We start from the raw sequence: 24,578 nt of genomic DNA on the forward strand, positions 1-24,578 counted from the left end.
ATTTATAATCCCACTGTCTGCAAGGTAGAAACAGCAGATCCCTGGAGCTTGCTGACCAATCAACCTAGTGAAATCTCGGTTCTCGTGAGAGATCCTGTCAGCAAAGCGAGGAGGACAGACCACTGACCTCTGTTCCTCACCACCTGCACTGGCACACACAAGCACACACACATCTACACCATGCATTCAAACACCACCAAGGGAGAAAACTTCAACAAATATTCATTACGAACAGATTTGAGCTTACTTAAATCAAATGTAAACCTAAAAGTCATGTTAGTAATTAAACTAAGTACAAGAAACAGAAATGAAATCCAGGCACAGTGTCACAGCCTTTAATCTCATTACTGGAGAAGAAAAGGTAGGCAGATCTCTGGGAATTTGAGGCCACCAGGGCTACATACATAGGAAGATCATATTTCCAAAATCAAAACAAAAAAAGAAAAAAACAAGCAAGCAAATAAATAAGAAAGAAAACGTTGGGCTGGGTGGTGGCACATGCCTTTTTTTGTTTGCTTGTTTGTTTGCTTGTTTTAGTTTTTTTTTTTGGAGACAGGGTTTCTCTGTATTGTTTTGGAGCCTGCCTGTCCTGGAACTTGCTCTGTAGATCATGCTAGCCTCAAACTCAGAGATCCACCTGCCTTGGCCTCCCAAAAGCTGTGTACCACCAACGCCTTGGCTAGTGGCACATGCCTTTAATCCCAGTGACTTCAAGGTGAGTCTGGTCTACAAAGTGAGTTCCAGAAGAGCTAGGACTGTTGCACAGAGAAACCCTGTCTAAAAAACCAAAACCAAAACCAAAAACTTACAATTAAATAAAAATAATTTTAAAAAAGGGGGGCATCATGGATTATGGATATTATGCATTCTAGAATTTAAGAGATGGGGGCCAGCTAGGACTATATAGTGATAATCTGTTTCAGAAAAAAAGCAAAAAGACTTTCTACATGCTCACTAGCTAGGCATATAAACAAAAGCCAATAAAAACAAAGAGAGGAAAACCTTGAAAATATCTGGATAGAAGAAAAGTAAAATGAATTTTAGTAGTATTGGAAAGTGGAGAATTACTGTTCTCTGTTGTAACTCATGTGTTTTTCTCCCCGAAGGCAAAGTCTCACTATGTAGCTCTGGCTGTCCTGGAACTTACTATGAAAACCAGGCTGGACTAAGACTCACAAGAAATCTGTCTAGCTCTGCTTCCCAAGTGCTGGGATTAAAGGTGTACACCACTACACCCAGCAGGCTACTAAAGTCTATAAGGATGCTGAGCCTAAAGAAAAAAAGAACAGGTATCATGTAAGTGTGATCATTAATAAGCTTAACAGTTTTGAGGAATTAAATCCTCAGAGAAAAAACAATTATCCTTGTGTGCTAATGTTCTTTTTTTGTTTTTTCAAACTGTCTGGCGAGGCTGGTCTCACCTGAGTACAGAAATATAGGTGGACACACCACACCAGGCTACGCAAGTTTACCTGTTCTGCTTCCACATAAATGAGAGGGAATCCCATTTGTTTGGTCCAGGTATTCATCACAGCAGCTATAGGTTTACCACTGGCATTTTCCAAACTTTCCCAGAGATCCTCTAGAAGGTAAATGAAAACAATAACCTGAAATGTGTATGTATATATATGTATATATATATATTTTCTAAATCAGAAAATTCATTTAACTCTTAACATTGCATTGCTTACCAACTATTTGTCACATAGGGGGTCAAACCTACAATGCCCCACCTACAATGCTATGATTAAGTAAATTTTACTATAAAGAGTATTTCTGGGGACTCACTTGGTGAAGTTCTTGCCATACCAGCATGGTGTCCTCAGTTCAGATCTCCAGCACCGACATAAAAAATTGGGGCTGAGAGCCAGGTGGTGGTGGCGGCCCACTCCTTTAATCCCAGCACTCCAGAAGCAGAGGCAGGTGGATCTCTGTGAGTTCAAGACCAGCCTGGTCTACAAGAGCTAGTTTCAGGACAACAGCCTCCAAAGCCACAGAGAAACCCTGTCTCAAAACACGCCCCCCCCCCCACACACACAAAAAAGGCAGAGCACAATTGAGGAAGATATTCAACACTGACCCTTGGCTTCTGCATGCACGTATGTGCATACACACTTCAAAACAAACACAGAAAACAACTGGACTTTTATTCTCTGATGAACTTAATCATTATGGTGAAGAAAATTAAAAATTATCATAAATAAGACAAACAGATTAAGTTCAAACAAAAAGAACCAGAATCAAAATCACAAAAGAAATGTTTTGTTTTGTTTTGTTCTGTTTTTTTGGTTTTCCGAGACAGGGTTTCCCTGTGGCTTTGGAGGCTGTCCTGGAACTAGCTCTTGTAGACCAGGCTGGTCTCAAACTCACAGAGATCCACCTGCCTCTGTCTCCCAAGTGCTGGGATTAAAGGCGTGCGCCACCACTGCCCAGCTCACAAAAATATGTTTAAGCTCATTAAACATTCACTGACAAACTTAAGGCCATTACATCCATTCAATTAACCTAAGTTAAAATACATATTCAATGTTGCTGGGCATGGTACGAACGGGCGTGCACACACACACTTGCATGAGGTATGGATTTCAACATGAAGGAAAAATAAAGAGACTAGCACAATATTTGTGGCAAACAGCTTCAGCTTTAGCTTAAGAGATGGAATAGAGCTGGGCAGTGGTGGCACGTGCTTTTAATCCCAGCACTTGGGAGCCAGAGGCAGGTCAATCTATGGGTTTGAGGCCAGCCTCATCTACAAAGCTAGTTCCAGGACAGCCAGGACTACACAGAGAAAACCCTGTATCAAACACACACACACACACACCTCCACTCCTCCCCCCCAAAGAGAGCAAATCTACAAGTACTGGGTTAGTACGCAATCACAATTTTTTTTTTTTCCCGAGACAGGGTTTCTCTGTGACTTTGGAGCCTATCCTGGCACTTGCTCTGGAGACCAGGCTGGCCTCGAACTCACAGGGATCCGCCTGCCTCTGGCTCCCAAGTGCTGGGATTAAAGGTGTGCACCACCAACGCCCGGCTACGAAATCTTAATAGATCTTAATAGATCACAAAGTCATTTGGGGAATAACAATGAGGAAAGACAGATAGCAATGAAATTTTTGCAAGAGGATGAAAACCATTCATGGTCATCCAAGTATATAGGAATACCAACTATCTTTCATAAATAGCTGGGATAAAAACATTAAACAGTAGATTTTGCTATTCAGAGTGTGGTCTGTGATCTGTGAATGACTCATCATAAAATGTCCCTTCCTGTATAGAATGAAAAAATTTTATCTCCATCACCCCTTTGTCTGGTGTTGGGGAACCAACCCCAGGCTTTATCTGTTTTTCTATCTCAAGTTATTAAATATTATCTTTGAGGTCAGAGTGCAGATCAGTCTGGTAGAGTATGTGCTTTGCATGCATGAACCCCCTGGACTGATCTCCAGCATGATAAAAACGGTAAAGAAGGATGGTGGTAAAAATTAAAACAAAAAGAAAAATGCAGAATTACCTGTTGCAGCATTCTTTTGTTGGAACTTTGTTAAATACATGTTCATTCCTTTCTTAAAGTCCTAAAAAAATACAATTTTTAAATTCAAGTGAGTTAGACCTCAGAATTGATAGTAGATATGCACATTAGTCAGAAGTAAATGTACTTAATGTGTAGTGGTGCAGCACTTGGGAGGCAGAGGCAGACAGATCTTTTTGTTTGAGGCCAGTTTGGTCTACAGAGTAGTTCTGTGATAGCCAGGGCAACAAAGAAACAAAGGAGAGAGGAGAGAGGGAGAGAGGAGAGAGGGAGGGAGGGAGGGAGGGAGGGAGGGAGGGAGGTAAAGGGAGGAGAGAGAGAGAGAGAGAGAGAGAGAGAGAGAGAGAGAGAGAGAGAGAGAGAGAGAGTTCTTAGGTAAAGCTCCGTGCCTGCCTGCCTGCCGCCATGCCCCCCACAATGGCGGTGGACGGTATTCAAGCCTCGTTAAATGCTTCCTTCCACAAGCTGTCTTGGTCATGGTGTTCTGTCACATCAATAAATTATTTATGATTACAGACAGAGCATCACTATGTAGCCCTGGCTGCTGGCTTGGAAATTGCTCTGTAGACCAGGCTGACCTTAAACTCACAGAGATCTGCCTGCTTCCCCAGCGCTGGGACTACATGCCCAATTGCTTTTAAGTTTTATACCAGCTTCCCATTCTTACCACAAACATCTTAACTTGCATATCATTCTTCTAGGAACTCAACCAATATAAGAGGGAAAAAATTTAATTAATTTCTAAAAATTTAATTTAAAAAATCAGACAAAACTCTGTGCATGCTTTAAAACTATGATTGCAGGAGTGATAGATTTTTTTTTTTTTTTTTTTTTTTTTTTTTTTTTTTTTTTTTTTTTTTTTTACCTTATCGCCGATGTAGTCATGTAGCATTCGGATAACAGATGCACCTTTGCTATACGATATAGCATCAAATATCTCATCAACCTCAGATGGATGGCCCACACTGACCTGGCAGACAGTGTGATTCAGGGTTATGACAGGAAGCAGACAGCCTGTAACACTGAATTACATAAAAAGCTTTCTAGGAAAACCCTTCTAACTCTATTCCTCTGCCTTTAACTTACTCAGAAAAACATATGACAATGCTCAAAAAAGTAAGAATAACTTAAACATGACAGATTATACAACATAATCCCTGTTGCAGTTCCCAGCTTAGGTTTTAACCCCGATTCTCCTTTAATGAAAGGCAAGCTATTAAAGTTCCATTTATTCTTGAGTGTGTCTGGAGAGAACATCATGATGAAAACAATTTGATTTCTTTCAAAAATTATAAAGGTTTAGAATAGCTCTTCTCAAGACTCCCTTTTTTGGATATCAGATATCCTACATATCAGATATTTACATTGATTCCTAACAGTAACAAAATTACAGTTATGAAGTAGTAACAAAATAACTATAGTTGGAGGTCTCCACAACATGAAGAACTGTATTTGAGAGTGACAGGATTAGGAAGGTTGAGAACCACAGGTTGAACAATGGTTAAATACAAAGCAGGATTATAACTCCAGGTCTTTGGATACAAAATTTATAACCTACAAGAGCTAGCTAGCAATGTATAGTAGTGCACCTCTTAGCTCTTAGGAAGCAAATACAGGAAAACCACCCATGACTTTCAGGCTAGCCTAGGCTACATAGTGAGTTTTAGGCTAGCCAGGGTCACAAAAACAAAATTTTATCTCAAAAATTAGCAAATGGGTGCTAGAGAGAGCACCAGCTGCTCTTCCAGAGAACCCGGGTTCAATTCCCAGTATCCACATGTCAGCTCACAACTGTCTGTAACTCCAAGATCTGACACCCGCACGCAGACATATATGCAATGTACGTAAAATTAGTTTTTATAAATGTGTGTTAAAAAAATAGTGCTTACAAGACGGTCCAGTGGGTAAAATAGCACACAAGCCTGACCAGTTAGATCCTCAAAATTTGCAGTGGGGCTGGGCAGTGGTGGTGCATGCCTTTGATCCCAGCACTCCAGAGGCAGAGGCAGGCAGATCTCTGTGAGTTCGAGACCAGTTTGGTCTACAAGAGCTAGTTCCAGGACAGCCTCCAAAGCTACACAGAGAAACCTTGCCTCAAAACCCTCACCTAAAAAAAAACTTACAGTGAAGAGAACAAACTCTCAAAAGTGGTCCTCTGACACACACACACACACACACACACACACACACACACACACACACACACACACAGGCATGTGTTTACATCAACATAAAAAAATAATAATAAGTGAAACAGGTGTGGAAGTGTACTTCTTTAATCCCAGTACTTGGGAAGCAGAAGCAAGTGGCTGAGTTGGAGGTCCAGCCTGGTCTACAGAGTGAGTTTCAGGACAGCCAGAACTACATGAGGAAACCCTCTTTTGAAAAACCCAAAAGAGAAAAGAAAACAAAACAAACAAACAAACAAACATACATACATACATACATACATACATACATACATCCCACAATCTCTTAATAATTGACAAAGCTTTAAAAAAGAAAAAAAAAAGAAACTCCCAAGAGGACAGGCATTGATGACACTGAACTATGTCGAATGGTTGAATACAATAGTATTGTTCAACAGACGTGGTGGTTTTCTCATTAAAAACAAAAAAAATGCCCATAGTTCTTGCCTCTACAAAGACAAATTTATTCCCTACCTTAAAGAGAAATGCTATTTAGAACTTATTCTTGTCAGTTTTAAGCATGAGCTAAAAATAAACAAATCATCCAGGGGAAATCACCCATGCAGTTTTCTTTCTACTTCAGAATCCTAAGCATCTTGAGATGAAATAAATTACTTATCCCACTAAAATGGTTGGAAAGTATAGCTCACTTCAATAGGATGGCTGTTATCTAAGGCGTCAAGTTCCTGGGCACGAGTATAATCTGCAGAAACAAACTGAGTCCAGATATCGTACTCTGGAAAGCAATGGTCTACACAAAGATACTCAATCCAGGATGCAAAGCCTTCATTCAACCACAGATGAGTCCACCATTCCTAAAAAGAAAAAGGTAGAAACTAGTGAAGGAAGCAAAGTAACAGTCATTCCATTTTTGAGAAACATGTCTACCTTCTATTATACTTGAAAATCTGTAATTTAAAGGAAATGCCAACTGGTGATAACATGGATAAGGACCATCTTACTGCCAGAAGTAAAAGGGAGGAAGGAAGAGTCTGAACTGTACAGAAAGGTAAAACAGAGCACACAAAGATGAAACCAGACATAAACATCTCACCGTGAAAAAAAAGTTTGTTATTTATTTTTTTCAATTTGTGCATTTTTATTTCATGTGCACTGGTTTTTTGCCTGCATGTATGTTTAAGTGAAGGTGTTTGAGCCTCTGTTTCAGCAGTTGTGAGCTGCCATGTGAGTATTAGGAATTGAGCAGGGGTTCTCTAGACTGCTGAGTCATCGCTCCAGCTCCTAAGGGCTATACTCTTACAATCTCAGAATTTGGGAGGATCACTTGTCTGAGTTACAAAGTGAAACCTTGTTACCTGGCCCTACCAAAGAAAAGGTTTTGGCCAGGAATAGTAGTATATACCTTAATGCCAGTACTTAGGAGGCAGAGACATGCAGTCTCTAGAAATTTTGGGCTACTGAGGTTTACATAGTAAGTTCTAGGCTAGCCAGGGATTCACAGTGAGACCCTTTCTCAGAACAAACAAAAACCCACAAAACAACAATAGAAAAACACAACAAAAACCAAAGAGAAGGAGGGGGAAGAGAAAAAAGAAAAAAAAAATTAGTTAAGCAAAGAATGAGTCTCAGGGCTGAAGAGATGGCTCAGCGGTTAAGAGCATTGACTGTTCTTCCAGAAGACCCAGGTTCAATTCCCAGCACCCACATGGCAGCTTACAACTGTCTGTTACTCTAGTTCCAGAGGATCTGATATCTTTACCCCAATGCACATAAAATAAATGTTAAATTATTATTTAAAAAAAAAAAAGAATGAGTCTCACTCATTCTCACCAACTCACTGCCCAGCAAGAACAATTTATTAAGTTCACTACAACTGGACATCAGGCTGGGCAGAAAACTGAGTACTGCTTACAGCCAAGAATTTCTCTTAAAAAAACCCAAGCCAAACCACAGTTAACAGGGCCAAATGAGAAACTTGAAAATTATTCACACAATGACTAGGACAAACAGTGACTTCAGTTTCTATTTCTAAATAAATAGAAAAGGCCTTATAAGGGTTGTATAAATTTAACAAAAATGTCATGGCAGGAAGTAGCTAAAAATGATATTTAAGTATTTATGAAACAGAAAATTCACATCTGTTAATGAGAATGCATAGTAAGAATAAAATCAGCAACTGGTAAGATACCATTGGGGGGGAGGGGGTCCCAGTTTACCATGTTGAAATGGCAACAGAAATTAATAGCTATTCTGGTCTAGAAACATTAAACCTTTTTATTCCATTTATACAGGGGTAACACTATTAAATATGTGAGGTCTTATCTATATGGGTTTAACCACAGAAACTAATAAGGAATTCTCTGTATAATAAAAACTAATGGGTAACTGATGAAAAAAAAATTAGGAAACATTTTTTTAGAACACAACAGTTTAATTTTCACTGAAGTGAACTTGATTAAATCTTTTAGGAGAGTAGTATATGAATCCAATACAGAGGCTAGAGAACTTTTGTTGAATAATAAAAGGGCACTTAAACAGTTTGAAAAGATCAAACATTTTTAATATTAAGTAATAAAGGCTGTGCCATATAAGTGTTAGTAAGCCCCTGGTTCAAAGCTACTGAATATCAAACCTTTGGAACGACTGGCATCTAATAAAGATAGTTACATAAGCACAGTAAAAAGTTGCTTCAAAACAATAAGCATATAGTCCCTCTGCTACAGTTTACTGCTGGCCATACATTATCATATTTTCTCAAAGCTGAGCAAAAATATTTGGTAGGAAGCCATCTGTGTTGGCACACACCTTTGATCCCAGCACTTGGCAGAGGCAGACAAATCTCTGTAAGTTTGAGGCTAATGTGGTCTACAGAGCGAGTTTCAGGACAGCCAGGGCTACACAGAGAAATCCCATCTCACAAAACCAAAAAACAGAGAGAGGAGAGAGAGGAGAGGAAAGGGAGAGGGGGAGGGGAGGGGGAGAGGGAGAAGAGAGAGGACAGAGAGGAGAGAAGAGGATAGAGAGGAGAGAGAGGGGGGCAGATTTGGTAGGAAGTAGCAGCTGCATTATAAAAACAATACTAAGCTAGGAGTGGTGGTGTAGGCCTGTGATCCCAGCACTTGCAAGGCTTCAAGGCAGAGGCAGGAGAACCTCTGTTAGTTAGAGACCTTGTCAGATGGATATAATGAGTTTCAGGACAGCCAATATTATATAGAGACTCTGCCTCAAGAAAAAAAAAATCAAAAAAGAGAGAATACAATTCTTACACACATTTGAATACAGGCATTAACTCATATAGTTCCAATGAAATTACATTAAAAATAAAAAAATTTTAACCCACAATGAAAGTTTTACATTTACAAAGAAGAGTGGAAGAGCTTATTTTCAAGGAACCGACAGACTTTCTTTAGAAAAGCTTTCAGCTTAGTCACAGTTGAAACATAACTCACTTTCTTGCTCATTCTTAATTTATGGACTTAACGAACATGCAAGTCAGGTTCAGTTCTTTACCTATCAAAAAATTCTTTCACTACACAGACGCCTGTTTATTAAACTCTGTATTTCAAAACACTAACATAATTAGTTCCCACAGATAGAATTTTATTTATACTAAAGGTGAAACATCAGGATTAACAGAAAATACATATGGTAACTGAAAACTCCAATTAGCTGGGTTTAAATACAACTTTATTCTGTAGATTTTAAAAAAGCTTTTATTTCATCAAACTTTATCTTATTACAATGACTCTTAACAACCACTTTAACTTAATAAAGGTAAGTTGAGTTTAAACATTTCTTTTCAACTAGCAAACTACCTAACAGAGATAACTCAAGAAACTATAGTTAGCCAGGACTCTCACTGCACATTTCATTCCTCTTTGTCTAAGACAAATTTTTCTCTCACCCACCCAAATTAGTATCTTAACATTCCCTATTTGAAAACAAATTGTAGAAGTTTACCAAGCATTTCCTGTTAAACAAACATGTTCTCACCTCTGTTCTTATAAATTTCTCTCTTCCCTCACCCCCTTTCTAAGCTAGGCAATCTAAGGGCCTTCAGCATGTTGGGCAAGTACCTAAACCACTGACCTATGTGCCTAGCCCTGATAAGTGTTTTTGAAAAACAGACCTTTTAAAAGAAAATGTTTCTTGTTTTGTTTTCTGAGACAGAGTTCTCTGGATCGCCCTGACTGTACTGTAACTGTAGATCAAGCTGGCCTCAAACTCAGAGATTTGCTGGCCTCTGCCTCCCAAGTGCTGGGACTAAAATGTGTGTGCCACCACCGCCCAGCTTAAAATAAAATGTTTCTTTTTTTGTTTTGTTTTCTTTTTTCGAGACAGGGTTTCTCTGTGTAGCTTTGGAGCCTGTCCTGGCACTCTCTCTGGAGACCAGGCTGGCCTCGAGCTCAGAGATCCGCCTGCCTCTGCCTCCCAAGGGCTGGGATTAAAGGGTGCGCCACCAACACCCGGCTTAAAATAAAATGTTTCTATCATCCAATTTTTTGGCACAGTATCATAGCCAAGTTTGAAACAGTGAGGTCAAAATTATGTGCAGCAGGACATAGATGGATATATTTGAGCACTTAAAAATATTAAATACCATAGTAACAAGATTTCCAAACCATTGATGGGCGAGTTCATGTCCCACAACCAGAGCAACCCACTGGCGTGATGAAGAACAGGAGTTTTTTGGATCAATAAGCAATGCGGTCTCCCTGTATTTAAAAAAAGAAAAAGTGAAATGGTAAAAGCCTTTCAATGAAAGCAGGCATACAGAAGGAAGCTCAGGCAGTAAGTCATATATCTTTATGTTAGGCGTTAGCAGTATCAAGTAAATGTTTTCTTAGCATTTATAAGATTAGTAAGAATCCAGGAAGACTGAAGACTACGTTGGTAGACAACAAAAGATAAAAGTTTATCCTGTGCAGTCTGCTAACTAGGAAGACTGTGCTAATCAGGGAAGATATATAAAGGGGTAGCAGCGGAAGACATTCTACATTCTAAAGTCCCAAAAAGGACATGGAATAAGCTATGCAAAGCTAAAAGGCAATTGAAAGTGGAAGGAAAATTTGTTTATAGACTCAGCCTCAGAAATTATGTAACCCACATTTGTGTTGTGCTGACAGACACGTAAAAATCTGCCTAGAAAACACAGAATCAGGGAGGCTCTTCAAGTTGGGTAATAGCTGTGTAACTGCCGAAAAGGAACCACACCAAACAAGATACAGCCAAGAACACAGCTAAAGATGGTACAAGTGCCAAATGCTCCCCTTAAAAATACTGTATCCTTAGTAGCACCAGGAAGGGAGTCCATCAGCAACCTTCAAATATTCATGACACTCAGAAGAGGCAGAAAAATATACCGTAGAGCATAAAGCAAAAGCACTCAACTAGTAATAGGATGCAACTGGCGATTTGAAAGTGGGCAGGGTAATGTGTCATTAACATACCTATAAGTAACAAGGCCCCAGTTCTCCATGGCACCTTCATAAAATAAATATAAACATTTATTGATATATATGCATACTTTTCCTCAAAAATCACAAAATTCAAATAAAGTCATACAATTCAGCAATAAAATGAAATTTACTTTACCAGCTGCAAAGTCAGCAATAGCAATGAGATCAATTTTAGGTAGAGGATAAGGAACATTGAAGTAGTCTTTATAAAAAGGCAAGGTTTTAGCAGCAACCTAAAAGTACAAACAAACAAAAATATCCTATGAATACTTTATTATGAGTCACGAAGAAATCCACAAAGGAAACCCGTTTTAAGCCAAACTATCATAAGCTTCTAAAAACCCCACGGTACCCTAGTTCCTATGAAGATTGCATTGGCCACAACTTTTGTATCACTGGTCAAACTCCAACCCATTTATAACTTGGTGTGAACAATACATCTATATATTTTCATGGCAATTCCACATAAAAACAAAATTCTGTTTTTATATTTTCTCTCTCTTTTATCCAGAGCCAGAGATTTGAACCCATGACTTTATGCACTGATAAACACACACTCTATCATACCCCCAGCCTTCAAGTTCCTATTTTCTAGATCACTATCTTATGAATTGTTAATACAACATCAAGGTTGGAATATCCAAAATCCTAATGAAAGTATCAAAACAACTTTCTAATTAAATCACAAATAACTGTATTAATTGATCAGAAATGTAAATTCCCCAACCTGGAGTTATGGACTGTTGGAACAATCCTCTTCAAGGACATTTACCTCAAGTGCAAATTTTCCTTGCTCTGCTTTGCCAACTGGGGTGTAAACACGGACACACACACCGTCTTTTGACCTTGTTTCTACAAAGTCATATTCACCCACAACAAATGCCACCAGATACGTAGACATAACAGGTGTTCGGGCAAACTTCACTTCTACTAAATTTTCATCATCAGGATATGGTTTCCGGTCAATTACATTCTTAAAGGAAAAATAAAAACATAAAACAAAAACAAAGTAATTTTTAAGGAGATTTATATTGTTATTTTAGAGTGAATGGTAGGCAAAAAGTATAAGCTTGAGTATTTTTCCTTTTCCTTTCTTAGAATGCTTATTTTAATCCCAGTTCATCAGTTTTTAATATCGTGAAGACCTTTCCTCTTAGAAGGAAAATGATCTGATAAAGTTCTTTTTCCTCAGCAGGGCAGTGGTGACACACACCTTTAGTCCCAGCACTGAGAAGGCAGAGGCAGGTGGATCTCTGAATTCTAGGACAGCCAGGGCTACACAGAGAAGCCCAGTCTGGAAAAACCAAAAGAAAAGAAACAGACCTTAAATTTATTCATGTTAAAATGTAAATGAAAATTCTTTTTTTAAAAAATATTTATTTATTTATTTATTTATTTATTTATTTATTTATTTATTTGAGTATTCTGTCTTTCTGTACATCTGCATGACTGAAGGGGGCATCAGATCCCTTTATAGATGGTTGTGAGCCACAATGTGGGTGATGGGAATTGAACTCAGGTCCTCTAGAAGAAAAACTAGTGCTCTTAACCACTGAGCCATCTCTCCAGCGCCGTAAATGAACATTCTTTTTAGTGTATTAGTCTCTAGGAATATCTTTGAAGAAACTGGTATTTTCTTTTTGGGGGCAGGTGGTTGGGTTTTGAGACAGGGTTTCTCTGTGGCTTTGGAGGCTGTCCTGGAATTAGTTCTTATAGACCAAACTGGTCTCGAACTCACAGAGATCCAACTGCCTCTGTCTCTGGAGTGTTGGGATCAAAGCCACCACCAACTGGCTTAGAAAATGGTATTTTCTATGGAATTCTCTGCACCAATAAGTAGGCAAAAACTAGATGTTTTTGTTTGTTCACTTTTGGCTTTTGGGAAAGGGTCTTACTCTGTAGTCCAGCTGGCCTGAAACTCACTATGTTGTCTAAGTTGGCCCTGAACTTGCAGCAATCTTTCTGCTTCAATCTCCTAAGTGCTGAGATAAGCATGAGTCACCGTGCTAGTACCTATTAGTTCTTTACAGCCAGAGTCCAAGCTCCTGGTTAGTATACATCTTAAACAAGGTGGTGTTAGACAATACCATTTAAATAATGAAAGCTTATCTTATCAATAACAGTAAAGATAGCATATTAAAAATACACTCAGTCAAAAATCTAAATATGCTTTTTTTGTATAGCTATCACTTCAAGGATTTAATGAGAAAGCCATGACTCTTATTTCAGGTAATATATAAAGGTGGTGCCTTACATAAATCTTTCAATTTTGAAAAGTAGATCATCTGGGCATTGTGCCTCATAAACATAATCCTAACACCCAAGAAGATGAACAGAAAGATGGTTGTGAGTTCAAGGCCAGTTGGGCTACAAAGTAAATTCCAGGACAGCCTTGGATACAGTGGACCCTGACTCAAAAAAAAAAAAACAAAAATTTAAGAATCTTGTCAGTGGCTCTAATACAGAAGTTCTTCCTTGAGGAGAAAAACAATCAGAAAGCAACGAAGGAAAACAAGACTTACTCATAAGTGAAAGGAGTAAAGGCTTCACCTCTAGGAATGAAGGGACCAGACCCTCACTCAGCCCCCTGCTTTAGCAGCCATGACAGACAGGCTACAGAAAAGACACATAGGCCTCTGACACAAGAAATCCCCAGATCCTCTGGCCTCCCAGAGCCTAGGACCAAAACTGAACACAAAGAAACTCCAGACTCCCCCCCCTCCCCCCCAGCCTACAAGATACTTGGTTCCTCGGAACTGTTTGGCCATAAAAGAAACTCCAGGGGAGACCAAAACCTCCCCTATAGTCTCCAGGATACAGTTCTGAAAACTATTGGTATCTATGAACAACAGGCCACCTGCAAGAAACAAGACAAAGCCATAGAAACCACAGAATATTCCCTCTCAGCATTGACCAATAAAAATAATTGGTACACAGGTATTTCATGCCAAAATACGACTTTGAAAAATTCTCCTGATTGTTCCCAAATGTCAACCAATCAGAAACCAACCCATACCTACTTGTGTAATGCTGTAACTTTTGTCTTTAAAACCTAGCAGTAGACAGGGAACTTCACTCCCTCTGGAGGCTGCTGTGTTGGCTAGCCAGATGGGTTCCCTGTCATGGTTGGATGAACAATAAATGAAACCTCACTTTTGCACTTTGGTGGGTCTGTCTCCCTGGTGGTCTCTGGGGATCTTTGCAACTTGGGCACAACATAAAGGAAACTAACAGTAACGCTTCTATTATGTGGTAAGCATTATGCTAGGTGATTTCACATTTGTCCATTTAATAAAGCAAACATACCAAAGACTATTAAAAGTTGATTAGCACATACATACCATGTTTGATAAAGCAACTCTGTCTTTAGGAACAACCAGCGAGATATCAAAAGTTGCTTTGATAGCAGGCTCATCCCAGCAAGGAAAAGCCCTCCGGGCATCAGTAGCCTTAAGGAAAAAACATAAACTTAGATAAATACCATTAAATTAACCTCAGAGACTGTTTCATAAAACATCTGCCATTTTGCTATCATTCATTCACTAGTTTAGTCAATAATGTTTTCTTTCTTTCCTTTTTGTAAAAATTGTATTTAATGTATATAATGTTTTTAGTGGATGTATGTTTGTGCACCATTTATACCTAGCACCTTCTGACTCCAAGAGGGTGTCAGATACTCTGGAATTAGAGTTACAGATAGTTTTTGAGTATCCATGTGGGTATTAGCAATTGAATGTGGGTCCTCTTGAAGATCAGTCTGTGGCTCTTAACCCTTGAGCTATCTCTCCAGCTCCTTCCTTCCTTCCTTTTTTTTCAGTACTGAGAACTGAACACAGGACCTCACTTATAACAGGCAAGCCCTCCTCTACTGATCCCTATGCCCAGCCTTCAAATATTTAATTTCTGCTCTGCCAGGAAATGAGCTAGGTGCTGACTACAAAGTAAATACAATGCTGCTACCACTGTCACACTAGCAATTAATTGGGAACTATTCTCTTAAATAACTTTACCAATAGTGTAGACACGATACAAACCACAGACTGTTTAATGCCATGCTGTAAAGATTCAGATTAGGGAAAATATGAGAGAAGGTGCCTGGCTTTTATTTTAAAGTAAAAATTAATACAGAAATAAAAATATGTTGGATATTGTAATAAATAAATAAAATATTCCCAATCTTTGATGTACTCTGTTCTTTAGAATGAGGAGAATAAAAACAGATGTTCTATCAAATTTGAAATAAGTCATTTTTTAAAACTGTCACTATCTGGCCTACTTAGAGACCTCAATCTTTTCTATAAAAAATGAAAATGGGTCTAGGGAGAGAGCTTGGTCGTAAAGTGTGGACTGAGCAAACAGGATTATATTCCATCTCAGAACCTATGCTTGAAGTGGTACTTGTGACCCCAGTGCTGGAGAAGTAGGGATGAGAAAAGATACCCAGGTCTCCTTGGCCAGCTGGTTGAGCCTAACTGAAACTCTTTTTGGCTTGTTTGGTGGCTCACAACCATCCGTTATGAAATCTGGTGCCCTCTTCTGGTGTGCAGATATACATGGAAGCAGAATGTTATATACATAATAAATAAAATCTTAAAAAAAAATTCTTTGGGGATGAAGATGGCTGGTTAAGAACACTGACTGGTCTTCCAAAGGACCCAGCATCTACAAGTCTGCTTACAACCACTTGTAACTCCAGACCCAGTGGTTCCAACACCCTCTTCTGGACTTCACAGGCACTGTATACACATGGTATACAGATAAATGTGTAGGAAAACCACCATACATATAACAAGTCAATTAAATTAAAAAAACAAACAAAACTGCAACTGTCTGCTTTCCATGCTAACTTTTGGCAAGTGATAGATTCTTGGGAGGAGCAGTAATTGCTTTCAGCTGTGTACCAAATGGAATGCCCACCAGGCTTCAATAGATAGTTCCAACTCTATGGCCACACACACAGTCCTGGTTAAAATGAGCCAGGGCTATAAACATGGGAGGGGTTAAGAGCATGCAGTGCTCTTGCAGAAGACCTGATTCTATACCCAGCACCTATGTCAGGGGCCTCACAACCTGAGCTCTGTGGGCACCTCAACACATGCACACTCTGAATTCAGAGTCACAAAGTAAGGCAAAAAGCATGAATGGGAGAGAGGGAGCTGGAGTGGGAGGGAGATAAAAAAGAGGGAGGAATATACTATGCACATGTATGAAACTGTCAAAGAACAAATTTCATTAACCCCTCCCCACCTCCCCCCATACACCCAAACCAGCAGAAGCGCTATGCCCCAGCACTTGGGAGGCAGGGGCAGGTGGATCTCTGAGTTCAAGGCCAGCCTAGTCTACAAAGTGAATTCCACGACAGTTAGGGCTACACAGAGAAACACTGCCCCCCCCCCAAAAAAAATCCCAAAAGTGTGAGTTTTTGGGGTAAGTGGGAAAAGGAGTTAAACCCCAGACAATCCACAGCCAGGTACAGTCACCATTGACAATCATCCTCACCATGCCTTAAAAATTTGAGGAAATCAAAGACTTTCTGCTCAAGGCCAGTGGAAGGATGCCAAATTCATCAAGATCAAGAACAAGGATAATGTGAAGGTCAAGACATATATATATATATATATATATATATATATATATATATATATATATATATCATTCTCCAACCCATAGCCTTTATTTTATTCTCTCTTTCTTTCCTCTTTTTTTTTTTTTTTTTTTTGATTTTTCCAGACAGGGTTTCTCTGTGTAATAACCCTCACTGTCCTGGAATTGTATGTAGAGTAGGCTGGCCTCAAACTCACAGAGATCCGACTGTTTCAGCCTCCTGAGTACTGGGATTAAAGGTATGCACCACCACAGCCTGGACCCTCTTTTTTTTAATTTTTAAGTTTTCTTTCTTTCTTTTTTTTTTTTTTTAAGATTTATTGTTGGGGATAGAGAGATTGCTCAGAGGTTAAGAACACTGGCTGTTCTTCCAGAAGTTCTGAGTTCAATTCCCAGCACCCACATGGTGGCTCACAACCATCTGTAATGAGATCTGGTGCCCTCTTCTGTCATGCAGGTGGTATACATGCAGGCAGAACACTGTGTACATTAAATAAATCTTTTTTAAAAAAATTATTCTTACTTGTGTGTGCTCATACATGCAGGGTAGAGCAGGTGCCCTCAGAGAGAGGCCAAAGGATGTCAGATACTATGGAGCTGGAGTTGTTCAGTTGTCCACTGTGAGTACTAGAAACCACCAAACTCAGGTCCTCTCCAAAAGCAGACTGGACTCTTAAGCATTGAATTATCTCCTCAGCCCTAGTTATCTCCTTTACACACATAAAATAATCCTGAATATAAAATACATATTCTAGGACAGGCATAGTGGTGCACTCCTTTAATCCCCAGAAGGGGCAGGGAGTTTGAGGCCAGCCTGGTCTACTGAGCTAGTTCCAGAACAGTCAGTACTACACAAAGAAACCTTGTATTGAGAAAAAAGAAAAGAAAAACAAAAACTGAAAAAATTACATTAGTAGATGGGCATGTGTGCACCTTTAATCCTAGGACTCAGGAGGATCTCTGTGAGCTCAAGGCCAGGCTGGTATATAAAATGAGTTGCAGGACAGCTAGAACTACTTAGTGAGACCCTGTCTCAAAAACCAGAAACAATAAAAAAAAAAAAAAAAAAAAAAAAAAAAAAAGCATTACATTAGTAAAGATGAACACTTACCTCAAACTGTGTGACAGCAGCATAGCGCACCTCTCCAGCAGGGGTGGTGTATTTACTTCTATAGAAACCTTTCATTTTGTCATTCAGCTCGCCAACAAAATCTATCTTTAAAGTTCCTGTACCTGTGATTAAAGATGAATAGAGATCTTTTTATGGAGATGTTAATAAATACAGGTATCATAAATATGCCCTCAAGACACTATATTCAACTGGATAATACAATGTTCAAAGCATTTCCTTTCTCAAATACTCCTTTTGGCACTGAAGAGAATACTTTAGTGACAGACTTAAATGGTAAACTAATCTTTAAGTCTGTCTAGAAAACATTTTCAGTAAGTCTCAAATGACCACAATATATGAAACAAGAATAAGAAAGACAACATTCATTATTAAATGTCTAACACATGTTTCGGTGCATGAGACTTCCAACTTTATAAAGTTGGAGGTAGTGTTCCCCTCTTGTAGGAGAGGAAGTGAGGGCTGAAAATTTAAAGTGGCTTTCTAAAGGTCATATAGTAAGTAAGCAGCAAGGATGTTTTTATCCAAAACATGCTCTCTGCCAATTATACCATGTGATTAGTCTTTTTGGTAACTTCATGCACACAAAGTAAATGCAGCCAATTATTCTACCATTAAAGACAGCATTTGTTTGATACAGATAGAAGGAATTATAGGAAAGAGCAAATATTTGATCAACTAAAGGGCATAAAATAAACTCTCAGAATCAACTCAATAATCTGAACACTAATACTAAAGAAAGAAATTACTAAATTGAAGCAAAAATGCAACCTAAATAGGTATCCATATTGTTTTAAGAGCAAATGAGGTTTTTGCCTATATGTTCGAATTTTGCCTTTATGTAGTGTTTTAACAATAGAATAAAGATAATTATATCTAGTATTCATCTGCTAAATTCAGATCATGGTAAAACAGTCCCATTCTACACTTCACAAATCAACACACACACACACACACACACACACACACACACACACACACACAGCATTTTGAAAAAATGTTGACTTTGGGCCTGATCTTTTCCACATGCCTACTTATAATAAGAACAGGAGAATGTGAGTCTAACAAATTAAAGACATGAGGAAAATGATTAGCCAATCATGCCAGACTTTCATATCCTAATATTTCAAATTGTCGTTTTGAAATACTATAAAGTAATGAATGTCACTGACTTTTTCTCCTTTGACATATCTTTTTGTATGCTCTTAAAGTCAAATTTCATGCCTAAAATTGAATTTTCTCTTTGGAAAGGTTCAAAGTCAGGTAAGTAGAAGTCTATATAACAGGCAAAGGACAAAAGGCACTGTCTCTACAACAAGTGTGTCTGCCATGTGGCTAAACTCATTTTCATACGTGTCACTAAGTGATTCTGATAGTTATTTTAAGACAGAATTTCATACTACAACAGCAAAGTAAGCACTAAGATAGTGTCACATTCTTAAAATAATTATGCTGGAAAGCAACACAACAGCTTAGCTGATGCTCAACTGGAAAGACATCTGTGATAGGTATAGTTTTAAAATTAAGACATCTGATCTGTGACATCTCAAGGGACAATGAATATGTTTTGGTGTGTGGTGTGAGCATGAACCCAGGACATTAGGAATAATGCTAAGAAGATTATCTGTTACTAAGCTATATCCCAAACTCCAGTGAATACTTTTTTCTTTAATAAGAATAGCAGATTACTAGAATAAATATTATCACAGTTTATTAATGATGCTACTAAGAATTAACTACTAGGGCAGGAGAGATGGCTCAGAAGATAAGAGCTGGCTGCTCTTTCAGAGGTCCTGAGTTCAATTCACAGCAACCACATGTTGGCTCACAACCATCTGTCATTACAGATCTGGTGCCCTCTTCTGGCATAAAGGTGTACATGCAGATAGAGCACTCATACATAAAATAAATAAATCTTAAAACAAAAAAAGTTATAACTAATGTAAAAATGTAAGAAAATTGTTTTATTCTCTATAGGAATTTAATATGTATTAACATTACTAAAGTTTTACAAAGAAAATATAATAGATTGTTTTTAAATTTCAATACTCTTAATGGGAACTGATTGATGGGAATTTTATGTTACAGTTCCACAGATGAAATTGGCAGTCTGCTTTCACTGTCAAGATGCTTTCTAATATAACTCATATTCACAGTAAATCTACTTTCAGTTTTCCTATTTGGAACAAAAGTGGGTTTAAAACTCAGAACTAAATAAGAAAGGCTGCTTACACTTTTACTTGGTTTTAAATCTCCAAGGCCATCAAACCATAACAAGATACTGACAGTGACCACTTCCAAAGAGTGGCTTACTAAACAAAATACAAAGTATTGGAAAGGATAATTACCTGAAATTCAAACAAAACACAAGTTAAATGTTTTTTAAATCATTAATAAATTAGTTTCACATTATACAATACTAATCACAAAGTTATTACCATTAGCATAAAATTTTACTGTGGGTAGAAAAAAGGGCTTTTGACAAATCTCATTTACAAATACCATGATGAATGAATCAACCGGTCTTTAATTCACACCTATTCACATGTAACTACATTGTTTCCTCAAATTAGATACTTAATTTCAATATACAACCTACTTGTGTTTGGATGTTAAACCTTTAAAAACATAATATGAAACCAGCTTACTGGCCCATACTTCTATTGGGCAGATCTCTCTGAGTTTGAGATTTGCCTGGACTACAAAGCTGAGAACTCCAAGTCAGCTACATAGTGAGACTGTGTCTCAAAAAATAAAAAACAAACAAAAAACACAAAATGATTAAAATTAAACAACTAAAATAATCACAATATCCATCAAAAGCACAAATGTTTAAAGTTTGAGTTATAATTATAAAGCTTATGTATCGTGAATTATTTTAATAAGAAATGCAGTAAGTTTATTAAATGCTATAAAAGTAAAGACCAATTTATGTAAAAGGGAAAACACTAAGAAAAACTATGTTTCTCTATATTGATACCACTTTATATGACTTTGAAAACTGTTTTCAAGCTTTTAATCCTTACAACGATTATGGATTATTAACCATAATAGAATGGTGACAGTATCAGAGATGTTTTACTTAGCTATCTGATAACTGCTACAGTTGTTAAGTTTAAAGAGACAAAACACAAAGGCTACTAAAAGCTGAAAATCATAAGATTATGGTCAATATTTACTCAATCATCACTCAAGACAAGTTCTATAATCTGACAAAAATCTGAAAAGAGCCAGTGGTGGTGTTTCACGCCTTTGATCCCACCACTTGGGAGACAAAGGCACATGGACCTCTGTGAGTTCGAGGCCAGCCTGGTTTATACAGCAAGTTCCAGGACAGCAAGGATTACACAGAGAAACACTTTCCAGAAAACAAAACAAAACAACAACAACCCCCCCCCAAAACAAAGACAGAGAGTGGCTCAGGTGACAGAGATTACAGGTGGGGTGTCTGGGTGTGAGGGCCTGGGTTCAATATCTGGTACTGTGAACAAAGCAGCAAACTAAAAAACATAATGTAGCAGAGGCAGGTCTTTGTTTGTTCTATTTATTTGTTTATTTATTTATTTATCTATTTACTTACTTATTTATTTATTTATTGGTTTTCCGAGACAGAGTTTCTCTGTGGGTTCTATTTATTTTTGAACTGGAGTATGATGCCTAGGCTGAGCGCACACTCATGGCCCATGGTACTAAAGAATAGCTGGCTGGCAAGTGATCCTCCTTTCTCCACCTCCCACCTAGCTTCATCTGGCATTTTCTGTGGGTCCTGGAGATCAAACTGAGGTTGTCAGGCTTCTCATAAGTAGCAACCTGTATTTTCTTACATGGAGATTGAATCCAAGTCCATGGGCATGATAGTAGACATTCTCGTAGTTATCTGTTTTTGTTTATTGGAGCTTGATGTTGAGCTGATTAAATTTTTTTTGTTTGTTTGGGTTTTTTTTGTTTGTTCTTCGAGACAGGTTTTCTCTGTGTAGCTTTGGAGCCTGTCCTGGCACTTGCTCTGTAGACCAGGCTGGCCTTGAACTCAAAGATCCACCTGCCTCTGCCTCCCAAGTGCTGGGATTAAAGGAGTGCCACCAATGCCCAGCTGAGCTGATTAATTTTTAGTCTTTCTTTTTACTATATATCCTGCTTGTATAGCATTTTACTTATATTCCATTATGTTTTGATATGTGGCAATTTTCTTATTCAGTTCTAAATCTTTTCTTACTTTCTTGTTTTTCTGTTTATTATTTTCGATGGAGTCTAACTAGTTTTCTCATCATGATGCTCTCATTCCAGCCTCTTAAGTAGCCAAGACTACAAATACATGCCATCATGTTTCGAGTTTTCTAATTTTCTTCTTCAATTTTTATATTTTTGCAGTACTGAGAACTACACTTGGCTTTGCACATACTAACCAAATGCTCTGCCAATTTCACTTTCCTAACAAGTTTGACTCAATTATTCAATATATGAAAAAGAAAAAGTTCTGGTTGTCCTGTGACTAACTATGTAGACCATCACCTGAAACTCACAGATCTGCCTGACTCTGCACCCCAAACGCTGGGATTACAGGCATGTGCCATTACGCCCAGCTTTGCTATTGATTTCTAATATTGTCACAGCATAAACATAGAATGTGCAGTGGTGTTCAGAACAGCCAGAGCTGTTACACAGACAAACCCTGCCTCAAAAAAGCATAATAAGAGAGAGAAAGAAAGGGAGGGGGAGGCAGGTAGGAAGGAAATAGTCCCTTAATGATATACACTTTTTTTGAGTGGCAGGGCTGGAGTGAAAGTTTAACGGTTAAGAACTGTGGTTGCTCTTCCAGGTGGCTGAGGTCTGATCTCCAGCTCTCACATGGCACATCATCACTTGTAAATCCAGTTATAGGGGATCTGACCATCTCTTCTGGCTTCCACTGGCATCAGGCACACACTTAGTGAACAGACATAGATGAAGGCAAAACACTCATACACACAAAATTACTTTTTGTTTTGTTTTGTTTTTTTGAGACGGTCAAACTACAGTCAGTAGGCTTGGTGACAAGTTATCATCTTGCTGGCTGAATTTATTCGTTTAATAAATTTTTCTTCCCATTTTCCTGGTCCTTTAATTTTTCTTTTTTAAATAATTTGGATTTTGGTTCTGATAGACTGGTTCTCAGTTTTTCTATTTTTCTGCTTTGAGTTCTTTGGGGTTTTTTTGTTTGTCTGTTTCGAGACAGGGTTTCTCTGTGTGGCTTTGGAGCCTGGCCTGGAAATCTCTCTGTAGTGCAGGACAGCCTTGAACTCACAGAGATGCGACTGCCTCTGCCTCCTGAGTGCTGGGATTAGAAGTATCAGCCACTACCGCCTAGTGAATTTCTTTGTTTTTTTTTACTATTGTTTGGAACATATTAAATTTTATCTTTTGAAACTTTTACTTAAAAGGAGGAAAAACTGTAAAGATGACTCAAAGTTAAAATGACTGGCTGCTCTTCCAGATGATCAGGGTTCAATTCCCAGCACCCACATGTTGGCTCACAAACTTCTTTGACTCCAGTCCCAGGGGATCCAACATCCTTTTCTGGCTACTGTGCATTCTACATGTATGCATGCATTCATACACACACAACTATGTTCAGGCAAAACACCCATACACATAAAAATAAATACATTTAAAAACATTTAATTCAATGGGTGGTGACCAGCACTCGGAAGGCAGAGGCAGGCAGATCTCTGTGAGTTTGAGACCAGCCTAGTTCCAGGACAGGCTTCAAAGCCACAGAGAAACCCTGTCTTGAAAAACCAAACAAAAAAGAAAAACAGTAATTGTTTTTGAAACTAGACAATAGGTATATACAAGAATAAAAGCAACAGTTCTGTAAATATTTAGACATAATCCAGACATCTACAGAGAAAACAGAGAGGAAGTGTTAAGATGGGGTCTGGCCTAGCCCAGGTTCCTCCTGATTCTCCTGTTTCTATCTCCCAAATTCTGGGATTACAGGTGTGAGCTACTATCTCCAGTTGAGTATCATTCTATTTGTACTATTTTAGAGACAGGATTCATCAATCTGAATATATACTTCAGAGTTTTAAAATTTGTATTATAATAAACACTTTATTATATTAATAAGAATTAACAAACATTTTTGTTTGTTTTTGATTTGAGACAGGGTTTCTCTGTGTAGCTTTGGAGCACGTCCTGGAACTCTGTAGACTAGGTTGGCCTCCAAGTCAGAGATCCACCTGTCTCTGCCTCCTGAGTGCTGGGATTAAAGGCGTGTGCCACAAATGCCCAACTAATTAACAAACTTTTACCGCTAAATATATTTCACTTATATTGATATGCCACAATGAATCTGTTAGCTCAGTGTTGAACAAATAATAGTTCTAATTCTTTCACCAACATATATAATATCTTACTTTTTTTAAATGCCTACACTTTTAGGCATAATACATTTTTAGTATGACTTTTCCTTAGAATATATTCATACTACAGAACTGCTGAGTCAAATGTCATGAGTACATTTGGGCTCTTTGCATGTACTGACAAGCTGGTTTTCAAAAGTAATTATATTGGTTTATCTCTACCAGCGATTACAGAGACATTTTTATCATTGCTTATCTTTCTCATTTAAGATTTTTATCAGGGCAGTGGTGGTACATGTCTTTATAATCCCAATTTCTCTGTATAACAGGCTGGCTGGTAAATTGATTTTCATATAATTTCTT

The 24,578-nt window shown here is 38.1% G+C and overlaps 1 protein-coding gene across 1 annotated transcript in view; it reads right to left on the reverse strand.

Annotated features, from left to right (window-relative positions):
- The window catches only part of Npepps (aminopeptidase puromycin sensitive), a 74,898-nt gene that overhangs the window by 22,906 nt on the left and 27,414 nt on the right, over positions 1 to 24,578 (reverse strand). The window contains 10 exon segments of the mRNA XM_027424173.2: positions 1,473 to 1,582; positions 3,515 to 3,575; positions 4,398 to 4,502; positions 6,372 to 6,536; positions 10,283 to 10,397; positions 11,133 to 11,166; positions 11,278 to 11,374; positions 11,914 to 12,114; positions 14,483 to 14,590; positions 17,857 to 17,978. Of these exon segments, the coding sequence (XP_027279974.1) occupies positions 1,473 to 1,582; positions 3,515 to 3,575; positions 4,398 to 4,502; positions 6,372 to 6,536; positions 10,283 to 10,397; positions 11,133 to 11,166; positions 11,278 to 11,374; positions 11,914 to 12,114; positions 14,483 to 14,590; positions 17,857 to 17,978 (1,118 nt within the window).

Source organism: Cricetulus griseus, chromosome 7 (genome assembly GCF_003668045.3).
Source record: "Cricetulus griseus strain 17A/GY chromosome 7, alternate assembly CriGri-PICRH-1.0, whole genome shotgun sequence".
NCBI classification, from domain to species: domain Eukaryota; kingdom Metazoa; phylum Chordata; class Mammalia; order Rodentia; family Cricetidae; genus Cricetulus; species Cricetulus griseus.